Here is a 13,519-nt window from a genome sequence, read left to right on the forward strand (position 1 = left end):
TATATATATATATATATATATTCCAACCAGATAAAAATAAAGTATGGGAAAAGTCAGGTTGTTACTAAGACAATGCCTGTAATTGGTAGACTGATACAGGGGCAGTGGATTATTGAATACGGCTCTTCTAGTCCAAGTCTCCCATGAAATAACCTTTCCTTGCATGGATCTGGTAAGAAGGTCAAGGAAGATGCTGATAGGGTTCAACGATGAGTAATTGTGGACATGATTCCCCGGAGTCAAATCCTGCTGTATACAGCATGAACTCTCTCAGAAGCAGGAGGAGGGATCTTATTACCACAAGAGCCAGGAGTGGAGCACATCCTCTGGACCCAAGATTTCTATACAGTGAACCTCCTGAGTTCAGATGATACCTGTACTCTTAGAGGACAACAACAGGACTAGGAACCAGAGTATGGAATTCTGTGATGGACTTCACACAGATCAAGTTCAGATGAGTGCTATTGTGCAGGAGGTGAATCACGTTTGTTGACCCATGGAATTCAATGCTTCCTGGGTGAGACATATAGCAAAGTGGAATGCCGCTATGGGCATTTATTCTCAGACCTCAAACTTTGTAACATCCTGACAAACAACTGCCCTGAGCATTTCTCATTGGCATGGCATGTTAAATTCCTTAATAAACCTTTAATCATGGGGGGGGGGGGGGAAGAGAGATTATAAGACTCATCGCATTGGGTAGATTTGCCACACAAGACCTCTTTAGAGTAATGAAAATCAAGAATATTTCTTTGAAGAATAAGGTGTGCCTGACTTTAGTCATGATATACTCAGTTACCTCATATGTACGTGTAAGTTGACCATTGACTATGGAAGACCAAAGGAGAATCGATGCATTTTAATTGTGGTCTTGGATCTGCTAACTAGACAAATGCATCTGTCTTGGAAGAAGTAAAGTCAGAGTGCTCCTTAGATACAAAGATGGAAGACTGCTTTCCATTTTTCCTTCTTCCCCAATCCTTTTACCTTTGTCATTATGTAAAAGCTGTCTTTATGTGGTGAGTTTAGACATGTAAGAAGAAGCCCATCCCTGGAGAAGGCATCATGCTTGCTAAAGTGGAGGGGAAGCGAAAAAGAGGAAGGCTCTCATTGAGAAGGATTGACACAGCGGCTACACCATACGGTTACAGGATATAAAAACTGTTATGATAGTGCAGAGTGAGCAGTATTTTGTTGTGCTGTGCAAAAGGTTGCTCTGGGACAAAACCAACTCAACTCAACAGTGGCTTAGTGGTTATTGTTCTAGTAACCTCAAGGACTGCAGTTCAAATCCTCCATTCACCTCTAGGAAGAAAGATCATGCCTTCTACGCCAGTAAAAATCTACGAGTTGAGAAACCCACCTGGGCTGTTCTGGACTGACCTGTAGAGTTACTATGAATTGAAATCCATTTGGTGGCAGGGAGATTTTTGATGCCTATGAGAACTGCATAAGAAAGACAGAAGAATTGACCAATTTGTATCATGGTGTAGAAGAATGTCTACAAAGGCCTACCAGAAGAAGAAATAAATCTAATAATTCTTATACCCAAAATACTCACTAAAAGCAAGAATGGCAATATTTCATCTCACTTTGGATATATTAAGAGTGACCAATTCCTGAAGAAGGATATCATGCTTGGTAAGTTAGAGAGTCAGCCAAAAGGTTAAAAAAAAAAAAAAAAGGTGAGTCCGGGGAAACCCTTAACAAGATGGATTGACAGAGTAGCCAAAAAATTAACTAAACTGAATCAAATCTATCTATGCAAAGTTTCATTCTATTGTATGTACAGCTGCTATGAGGTGGAGCTGATTTGAAACCTCTTAAAAACAACAAAGTACATGTATACTTACATAATAGATGTATGTATGGGTTGTGATAAACATTGCTTGAGCTCCCAATAAAATGAATATATATACATATATATACACCAATAGCCCAACCAGATAAAAATAAAGTTTCATGATTAATCAACATTTTAAAAATTGGATTAATATAGCATAAGCTTCTAAATATGTTCACAAATCTTATGTAATTACAAATTTTATATTATAACAATGTATTATATTATGTTAACTTATTACAAAACACATTTATTACACCTGAAGAGCATTTGTAAGAAACCACATTGGCTGTGCGCTCAGAAATTAATATCGGTTTTCCATAGAATTAATTCAATATTCAGTCCTAAAATATCTCATTGTTGCTTAGAATGTATCAAGATATAATTAATTTTTTTCTGATTGTCTTACATTAAAATATAAAACTGAAAATGTACCTTATTTTTAAACAATTCTTTTTCTTTTGTGTATCCATTTATTTATTTTAAACAATAAATATGTTTTGAAATCTTTATGTGCCAAACACTATCGTATGGATATATAATTGTGAACAAAAGTAAAATCAGTTTTTGCAATGAACATTTACTCTGTGAAACATATTTTAGTAAAAAGAAAAACCCACAAATAGAAAATCACTACGTGATAATTGCTACATACTATGTAATAATGTGAATAATTTGCCTACTAATGTTTTTATTTGAGAAATCAGTGATACAGAATGAGTAGCCATTGTTGTGAATTACTTGTCTGCTGGGAGTAGTACGGAAAGTGACACTCCAGCTGAAGGAATAGAATGTGAAAAGACCGTCATAAAAGGAAATATGATATTATCCAATAATTGAGGAAATATGAATGAAATATCAGGTCAGTAGTTGCTGAATTACGCTGCGAAAAAAGATGGATTGCTTTGATTGTATTCTGCATAATACTTAAAAACTATGAGTTGGATGAAGATTTACAGAGTAGCTTATCAGTTTGGTATTTCATTTTCATAATTCAGCATTTTATATACTTTATTTTAAATCACCCATTAAAGTCCCTTTTATGTATTGCCACGCATCTCACTTTCTCCTTGTGTTTACAGCTTCCGTTTTCCCTTCTTTCTCAATCCTTTTAACTGTTCTTATGTAAAAGCTGTCTTTATGTGGTGAGTTTCGTTTTAGACCAGAAGAGTCATCTCAGGTCATAAACTTGGGGGCTTCAGTTGTCCCTATCCAACAAACAAAGTTGTTCTCTTTTTGATTTGTTAATTATTTTTCACGTTTTATCCCACCCTATCCATGATCTTCTGCTGAGATCCTTTTCAGAGTGATTAATGTCGGCAGTTGGCACCATCATTTTTTTTTCTTTCCCAACAGGACTGTGGTCTCAGGAACTTATTTTCTTGATGACAAAATTAGTGTAACTACCATTATAATTATATGAACAGGCTTCAGAAAGTTCATGAATAATGGAATTCAAAATGATGAAACTTTGCACAAACTTTATGAAGTCCTCTTACACACGGGCCATCATTTTTGAATGAAGGACAACATGTGAAGAAGGTTATAAAATAAAAAGCGTGAAAAAAAGAATGTTGGTAAATCAGGTTTATGTCTTAGTGGAAATAGGGATATCAGCACCTACAGCCCTCCTGCTTCAGGGAAAACCACATGAGGGATATTTGACAAAATGCAGTGAGTGAGTTAATTGTATTAGATTATTAGTCGAAGTTATCAGTATTTAAAGATAGATCTCAATACTTTAGCAAATTGTCATAAATCCTGAAGCACACAAGGCACATAGAATGCTACAAATAATACAGAAGAAGCTATAATTCAAATATAATTAGTTAATGAGAGAATCTAATTGGAATGAATCACATTTGATTCATTCTTTCAACTCTTCTATAATTTATGAAAATCAAATCTCATATCTGAATAATAGCAACACAAGGTGAATGGGGTATTAGTGGATGATAGCTCAATTCCCATTTCTTTCAAAAGCTTTACTGAACATTTGGCAGTAGTGTTCAGCAGCTGTTTTAATTCAAACATTGCAATAATATATGATTTTTAATTTTACTTATATAGAGTAGTCTTAACTTCAATCTCAGAAATCATAAAACACTAGCATAAAAGACACTTTAAATTATAAAGAGAATAGGAAATTATTTTACTTACTTCCAATCAAAGGAAATATATGGAGCATAGTATTTTCAAGATTTAAATCTTTTGTTTTATATTTGCCTGGGAGCTTTTATTTCCTCCATTCTCTTTTAATCAAAAACTCTTAAACATCTCATTAACATTCTATTTTAGTCAAAACGACTTCTACATCTTATTATGCTTTATGAGATAAAGTAAAGTCAATATAGAAGTTGTTCTTTAAAGACATATGTTTTTATATTTCAAGATCCCTAGTTGTTTAAGGGTTTATTTGTATATATTTAGGGCTGATAATATCCAGGTAATGAGTTATTTGCTTAAAACCAATGTATACTGATAGTCCATTTTACTTGTTATTGAATAATATAACCTAGCAATGATCATGATACACCAGGTGGTATCTGAAAAGGGCAGAGTGCAGTTAGACATTTATATCCTTTGAGGTGTTAACCCTATAATTACAGCTTAACAGTTGTTGCTATTTCTTTTAGGACATAGGTACAAAAAGTGTAAACCAATGTATATACTGAGCTCTGGTAGTGTAATGATTATGAGTTGGGCTGCAATCTGGATGGTCAGCAGTTCAAAGCCATCAGCCACTCCATGTGAGAAAGAAAGGGATTTCTACTCCCTTGAAGAGTGACAGTCTCTGAAACTCACAGGGGTAGTTCTACCACATTCTGTAGTGTCTCTGTGAGCCAGCGTCAACTCGATGACAGTGAGTTTGGTTTCATTTAATGCGCATACATATACTATATTGATTTAAAAACTCAGATTATTAAAGAACATAGAAAGCAAAAATCATCTCTCTTATTTCTGATGCCATTAACCTTCATATGGATAAATGTTATTAACATGCTGATCTCTGTGTTTCCAAATATATTTAAAATTTAGTCTATAATTAAAAAAGAATAATATATACTCACATCCAACATTTGCACTGCTGTTAGGTCCTACTGAATATATTCTGACTCGGAGACACTGTATACAACAGAAAAAACAGAGCCACATCCACACAGTGTTATGGTTGAATCCATTGTTATAGTTATTGTGTCAGTCTAGAACATGAAGAGTCCTTTTCTTTTTCGCTGACCCCCCACTTGACCAAGTACGCTGGCCTTTTCTCAGGACTAGGGTCTCATGATAACCTGTCCTCGGTATGCGAGATGAGGTCCTTCCATCCTCATTTGTAAGGAGCATTCTGGCTATACTTTTTCCTAAACAGATTTAAATTTTGTTCCTGGCAGTTTGTGGTACTTTAACATATTCTTCGCCAACACAATAATTCAAATTCAGAATTTCTTCTGAAGTCTTCCTTTATTATTGTCCAATTTTCACGTGTGTGTGAGAATACCATGCCTTGGGATACATGCATCTTAGTTCTCTGTGTGACAGCCGTTGAGTGTTAGCACTTTAAAGTGGTCTTTTGTAGTAGACTTGCCCAATGAAATACATCATTTGATATTTTGACTGCTGCTTCCATAAGTGTATATATCTCCACATAAAATGAAATACATGATAATGTCAGTTTTCCTCTATTTATTGCTAGTGGTCCAGTTGTGTGGATTTTTGTTTTCTTTACATTGAATTTTAATCTATACATCAGGCTGTATTATTTGATCTTCATCAATAAGGGCATCAAGACGTCTTCACTTTCATCAGGCACGCTTGTATTATCTGTATATCTCACCTTGTTCATGACTTTTCTTCCAAGACGATATGGCATTTTTCTTTCTATGGTGCAGATTTTATGTGTCCAGCATACAGATAGAATAAGTATGGTGAAAGTATACTAACGCAGTTCGACCAAATTCTTTTTATCATTCTTGTTATTTTTATTATTTATTTGTGTCTCAGCATTTCTAGGGTCTATTAAATATATGGGCCACTGGTTTTTATTTGTTTGTTTTCTTCACACTTCTAGTTTACATACTTTTTAAGAACTCATTTCAAGGATGAGTAACTTTAAATAAAACATTGTTTTTCTTGGCTCTTTTGCATTGACATGATTTTTTCTTTGATGGATAAATATTTATATAACACAACCTCTCAATACTCCTGAACCATGTTCTCCTTCATGATATAAGAAATATAGCATTAATTTGTAGCATTCTTTGTCTAATAATAAAAAAGATCTGTTTGTTATTAGGAATGAATCAATATAGCATAGTATTTTTTTTGTTTTGTTTTTGTTTTTAATCATTTTATTGGGGGCTCATACAACTCTTATCACAATCCGTACATACATCAATTGTATAAAGCACATTTGTGCGTTCGTTACCTTCGTCAGTCTCATAACATTTGCTCTCCACTTAAGCCCCTGGTGTCAGCATAGTATTTTATAGCAAGGAAACATCACTCCAATATATTTTCTTTTGGATTAGAAGCAATTTGTTGTTGTTTTCATTATCCCCTTTCATACCAAAAATAATCCATTTGTTGGATATGCTGAAGTAGGAGAAAGATTTACCTTAAAATTTCATTCACCATTAGGAGAAAAAATTCCCAGCTAGTAGAACCTTTCTACAAATATTTTATTACTAGGATATTTTGACTTCAATTTATCAATCATTTTTAAAACAATCAATCATTTTACTGGGGGCTCCTACAGCTCTTGTCACAATCCATACATCCATCCATTGTGTCAAGCACATTTGTACATTTGTTGCCATCATCATTCTCAAAACATTTGCTTTCTACTTGAGCCCTTGATATCATCTCATTTTCCTCCTCCCTCCCCTTTACCCCTGTCTCATAAACCCTTGATAATTTATAAATTATTATTGTTTTGTCATATCTTACACTTTCCGGCGTCTCCCTTCACCCACTTTTCTGTTGTCCATGCCTAAGGGAGGAGGTTATATGTAGATTCTTGTAATCAGTTCTCCCTTTCTACTCCACCTTCCCTCCACCCACTCCTGAAGGGATCATCTGTCCTGGATTCCCTGTGTTCCAGTTCCTGTCTGTTCCAGTGTACATCCTCTGGTCTAGTCGAATTTGTAAGGTAGAATTGGGATCATGATAGTGAGTGGGTGGCATTTAAGAACTAGAGGAAAGTTGTATGTTTCATTGTTGCTACCCTGCACCCTGACTGGCTCATCTCCTCTCCACGACCCTTCTATAAAAGGGCGTCCAGTTGCCTACAGATGGGCTTTGAGTCTCCACTCTGCAATCACTCTCATTTTTTATTATATTAAATTCAAAAATAAGTCCACGGTAAAACTTCATATAAGCATTTCTTTATTCCTCTTTTGCCTCTGGAGATGGAAAGGCACGTCAAAAACAGGCGGGATTTACTATATTGCTGTGAAAAAGTTTTATAAGGCGTTCTATAAGATCTCTGAGTAGTTGAAGACAACTGTCCCTATCTTCTTCCACCTCCCCAACTTAATTTCTAAAGAACACTAGGAATGTACCATTCTCATCTGCTCAATTTCCCTTTACCTTTCATCATCACCAAATGCTTTCTAGTATACGTACATGGACATGTTTATAGATTTTTAACAGAAATACATACTTTCTTCATATGTAACCTCTGGTGGATTTTAACAGTTCCTTACCAAAAAAAAAAAAAAAAAGGCGAACAGGTGTCCCCCTTTTTTCAAGTATGAAAGTGCAATAATCATGCTTACTTTACTCTTGTTCTGGCACATGGTGACCTTATAAAAAACAAATGAAATATTGTAATCATGCCTTAATATATTAGTATATTAATTTATAAATGAAAATACTATGCATATATGTTAACTTGTGTTTTTATAGAAATTATTTTATCTAAAAATGTTAATATGTTAATGGAAATTATCAAAGCATAGCTAAAACATTTTATATACATTTATATAGATATTTTAATACAGTAGCATTTTATATATAATGTTTCATAATTATAATGGAAACAATATTGTGTCTTTTCAAATAAAATATTTACTTATATATTTTAAAATATATGGTCTTTAAAAAATATTTTGGTTACTTTTCTAACAAAATAATGTATGTATATATTCCAAAGGGAACTGAAGATAAAATTTAATATGCTAGTTTCTTGATTAAAAAGGGAAGATAATTTCAATATGGGAAACAAATATATAAAAAGTGTAATTTTTATACATACATTTTTGGTTTATGGTGTGTTAACTTTAAATAAAATATAATTCCTGATGTAGTCTAATCCTATGCTAATTTTCTTGAGGTGGAATAGAAATGAACTGGAGATTTTATTCCATATTCCATAGTGCATTCCTTTTTACAATACAGAAGCAAGATTGGTTTGGTCTTTTCTTCTAGGAAAGATGGATCAAAAGAACCAATAGTCGAGATGCGAACAGAGGATGAAAGAATTACTAATCATGAAGACGGGAGCCCAGTGAATGAGCCAAATGAAACTACACCACTAACAGAACCTGAGTATGTAGCTTCACATTATTTTTGGATAATAATCAAAGTTGGTAACCCATTATACTTTGTAAAAATATTTATTTTAATGAAATACATAATAATACTTAAAACCCAGTTCCTTTTGAGACATCTAACATGAGAATATTGTATTAATGTAACGTAAAAATTCAGTGTGAAAAGATATGTTTGTAACTTTATTCATAAATATCAATAAGACAGAGATAGATTACAGAAATAAGTGCTCCTCAAAAATTTTAAAGAAGATGATGTTCTCAAAAAGTGATTATAAAGACAGGAATGAAAGAAAAGATTAGAGTGGATATTATAAAAGATTCAGAAACTTGCTCTTAAAAGTAGCGTAGCATTAGAACCTATAACGGGGACGAATAACGGAAAAATGGGTGAGGGGTGACAGAGGATGATGTAAGATATGGAAATAATAATCTATATCTTATCAAGGGTTCATGAAGGAGGGTCGGTGGGGGAGAAAGAGGGAAGAAGGAGTAGGTGATATCAGGGGCTCAAGTGGGAAGAGAATGCTTTGAAAATGATTATGGTGACATGTGCAAATGTTCTTGACACACTGGATGAATGCATGGATTGTGATAAGAGATGTAAGAGCCACCAATAAAAGTATTTAAAACAGAAAAAAATGTAGAGTAGCAAAGGAAAATGAAGGAATAATGAAGTCAAAGATTAATCCGTGTGGAAGAAATACACCAGCCTGTGTAATCTAAAGATTATAAATAATAAAATCCAAATCTGAAGGCGGCAATGGTATCACAGTTTAAATTGTGAATTCCTACTTTGATGAAGCCTATGCCCTGATGTTATAGTGGTTACCCAATGGGCTGAGAACCACATGGTCAGCTGTTCCAAACCACCAACAGCTCCTCTGGAGAAAGACTGAGCCTTGTACACCTTTCAAAAGTTACATTCTCAGAAACCCACAGGAGGTCATTAGGATTAATTTGATGGCAGTATTTGGTTTGGGTGTGGTTGACAAAATCCAGTTGCAGGGTCCCCACATGGATTAAGCTTCAAGTGAGTCCCTTACTATTAAACAAAGAGCATTGTAAAGTTAATTATTGCAGATGCAGTTAAGTTAAAAGCTAATAATTTATCTTTTGATCTCCTCTTGGACCCCATTTAAATGTTTCAATTATTAGTTTTTTCTGTTTTTTAAAAAATGTTCTGTCTTATTATTGTTGTCTTTTGTTTGTTTTCTTCCTTTTTGTTTTGTTTTGTATGATTTTCTGTGAATGAAATCTAAGATAGGTTGATATATAGAGACAGTAACTAGATTAATAATTACCTTGAATCATGGCAGGGGAGGTGAGTGGGAGGGGAGGGGAGGCTGGATTGGGAGCTCATAACAATGAATACAAGAAGAAAATGTTCAACAGTGATTTTTAAATTTGTCATCTGGTAATGAAAGATTTAGCATTACTAAATCTATGGAGATATGATTCCACTTGTCATTCTGAATTGTCTCCATCTTTTATAATTGTTTACTTTTTTGAACTTTTTTTAGCAACTTGATATTGCTTTAGCCAAATTTGTTACATGTAATTTTATTAACTCTAAATGCACAAGACATATAGCATATTTCTTTCTACAAAACAATAATTTAAACATTAGAAGATTTTGCTTAACCTTAACAAATTAAGTATATTATTAATTTTTTATTTCTTTTTAGAAAATTGCCTTTAAAAGAAGAAAATGGGAAAGAGGTGTTGAATCCAGAAACTATAGAAATTAAAGTTGCCAATGATATACAATCAAAAGAAGATGACAGCAAAGCTTAACTAACTACAGATTGCAGCAGCTTGAACATCCCGGCAAAGAGTAGATGGATTACAGTGACCCTTATGACCAAAACTATTCCATTGACCTTAATTTCTTGGGAAACTTTTAGCTTGGAATAGCTTGTACACATACACATATAATCAAATAATTCTGTCCATGATTCTTTTCCTTTTGTTGTTGTTGTTGTTGTTTATTTTATTAAGAATTTTAATACAGATATCTGACTGGCACCAACACTTGGGTACCAATTGGATGAAGTGATAGATCTACAATTTATTATATGATAGAGTGCTTTATTTCCTAAGAACTGTATTCATACCATAGCCACTTTAGCACAAAGAGGAATAACATAACAAAACAAAATAGCAGCAACAACAATAAGAAAAGCTTTGGGAGATAAATGGATAGGAAAGCCCTGCATGTTGCTGAGTCTTATTTTGGGCAATTAGATCACTAAAGTGGCTTTTCGGTTTAGGATGAAGCACTTAATAAAAGTAGTACTTTTATCAACATATGTTAAGGAAACCCAGGGTTTCAAAAGGGCCAGATTTCCATGTTTATAGTGTTATTTCCATGTTGATTTTTGATAGTGTGAAGTGCCAGATCAAAGTTGTTACCCATTTAAAAGAATATTAGTTGTGTGTGAAACCGGATTAGAATGGCCCCTAAAATTCTGTGTCTTTATATATGCCATATTCATTCCAAATGGATTACGCAAATATTAAATATATTGCGAATGAAAATAATATTGATTTCTGCCCTCAGCTTCAAATAAAATAAATTGAAACGGGAACAATATCAATGTCTTTATATATTTATAAGTATGTCATTACCTTTTCATTTTCAAACAAGTCTCTACTGTTCAAACAATTAATATCATAGCCTTATATACATTTTTTAATCCTATAGTTTTAGACAATATTTGTTCGAAACACATATTCTTTGTGGTTTAAATCAACCATCAAATTTAATTGGCTAAAATTAAATAAAACTCTTTAATGTTTATACATGTTTAGCATGTCAATGACAAACAATTGACTTCCCACTATATATGTTTATTCTGGATGTTGTAGTTGGAGTCATTTTTAAAATTTTGATAATTAATTTTGGTTAAAGAAATTCTTTATTTATTCAATGTAAACTTTCTAATATCACTTGTTGGAAACTAATCCAGAGTAAAATACATATTAACTTCCAAGCTATGCAAGCTCCCTGAGGCAAAAGACTGAGATGTGATTTTGATTTCTATTAAGTTAAAATATATATTTCTGATTATAAATATACATGCTAATTGGGAGCAAGTTTTAGATTATTTTCTCCCCGGAGAATCAAAATCCTGTCGTCCCTTCAGCATTGATAACCTTTAGTGTTTCAGATGGGATTCATTCAAATATTCACCGGCAAGACGATTTGTTCCAGTAGAATATTGGAGAAATGTTTAGCAGTGCAGAACTAGCTGCTTTGGGTATCTCTCTATAGAGATAATATAATAACTATTAAATCTAATATTAATGCCACTAAACCACTTTTATTTACAAAGTGCTTGAATTGTCAGCCAAGGAAAGACAGTTTATTATACATCATTCTTCACTTTTTTTTGGCTATCAGCAAGACAGTATATGAGCATCTGCATATTGAGGCACTAAATATCCCATGTCCTTGCTACAAGTAAGGCATCACTCATGCTAACCTTGCTGAGGTATTCTGAAGAAAAAGAGAAGAATTTCTGTGCCTACCTACAAGTTTGAGTTGAGTCTAAACAGATACACCTGTTCAATCACTTTGACAAAGTTGACTAACTGGTTTCTTCAGTACTCGACTGTTGTTATTTAGGTTATGTTTGATCATCTGTTTTGCTTTATTTTATTCGTTCACTTTATTTAGCTAAAACTAGGCAAAACATTTGAATTCGTGCAAAGTGCAAATGGGTTCAGTGTCTATGAAGTAACGGCAATTAACATTATGTTCTTATTGACATAGTGTTAACATTAAGAAGAGATTGTTCAGAAATAATGATGAAGAAAGACTTAGAAAAGCTGGAAAGAGATTTAGGATGTTTCCTATTGTTATATTTGTTATATTCGAGAACAGAATTAAACAATAACACAAAATATTTTTGTGTTTCTTCTATTTGAATACTTCTGTTTTCCTCATTTCTTTAGATTGTCCATGTAGACCAAATCATTTGATTAAATTTCTTGCCATGCATGTCAGGTAATTATGTGAGATAAAGAGATAAACTCAAGCTAATTACAGTTAGTGTTTCAAGTGCACTGTTTCTATTGTGCAAATGGTCCTTCACTTCTTGTCCTTGGAATCTATGCCATTTTAGGCAAAACTGTGATTTTTATTTTAACATTTCAATGGAATGCTCCAAATTACTCTATTTGTAGCAATCCCTAAGAGATGGGTGTTGTCAACTGTAAAATAGGAGTACAACTGAAGTTATAATTTCTTACTTTCATTTTTATTCTAGATTAAACAGCTCCATCTAACTGTATAACTATTAATTTTATTGTTTCAGAATTATCTTAAGTGTTAGTATAAAATATCAAAAGAGTTGACTGTCCAAATAAGCTGAAATCTACACTAATTTTAACCAACAAACCAATATGTTACTGAAAATGTTGGTATTTCATGATAGGTTTTGTGCAATTAGGCAATGACAATCTATATTAAATAACATATAAAGGGGAAAAGAATATAAGCATTTTAAGGGAAATATTCTTTTAAAATAAAACTGACACAAATTTATTTGTTACCCTTTTGCTACCATTTACAAAGCAATTTAATGAAATATTGTTATTTCTAAAGATGTATTTATTATTATTATTGAATGAGACATCTGTTATCCAATTGTGATTAATGTCTAACATTAATGTAATATTCATTAATTTTATATTTTCTTTAATATTAACAACTCTAGAAACCTTCTTTTAAAAGGATATTTAATCTAGGCAACTTTAAATTTTTGAGCTGAATATTTATATAACTAGAAGGGTATGTTAATCAAAGTATTTATTTCATTGAGAAAATTCATTGTAAATTTAAAATTATAATTTTATTTTATGCTTATTTTAATTAAGATGCATTTGTGTCTTTGAATTAGCATGGCACTGCTTTGTTAAATAAAATAAGGCAAAACATATGCACACCATTATCTTTACATTGCATTGCTCATATTTGTGACATTTGAAGGATGCATTTTATTTTCTTTCAGTGAATAAACTAAATTTGTTACATTGCCAGATATTTAAATCTAAATATGGCAAGTTATGCTATGTAATTTATTTTCACTTGTGACGAAATTTTTCATTGGATACTCAC

The 13,519-nt window shown here is 32.7% G+C and overlaps 1 protein-coding gene across 1 annotated transcript in view; it reads left to right on the forward strand.

Moving 5' to 3' along the window:
* NCAM2 (neural cell adhesion molecule 2) overlaps positions 1–13,182 on the forward strand; it is a 590,430-nt gene extending 577,248 nt beyond the window's left edge. Inside the window, exons 17-18 of the mRNA XM_004711304.2 lie at positions 8,273–8,392; positions 10,083–13,182. Of these exons, the coding sequence (XP_004711361.1) occupies positions 8,273–8,392; positions 10,083–10,191 (229 nt within the window). The 3' untranslated portion in view covers positions 10,192–13,182. The remainder of the gene's footprint in view (positions 1–8,272; positions 8,393–10,082) is intronic.
* The last annotated feature ends 337 nt before the right edge of the window (positions 13,183–13,519 follow it).

The sequence above is a fragment of the Echinops telfairi genome, unplaced genomic scaffold, assembly GCF_000313985.2.
Source record: "Echinops telfairi isolate 266 unplaced genomic scaffold, ASM31398v2 ScPeMD7_7469;HRSCAF=8507_0, whole genome shotgun sequence".
NCBI lineage: Eukaryota > Metazoa > Chordata > Mammalia > Afrosoricida > Tenrecidae > Echinops > Echinops telfairi.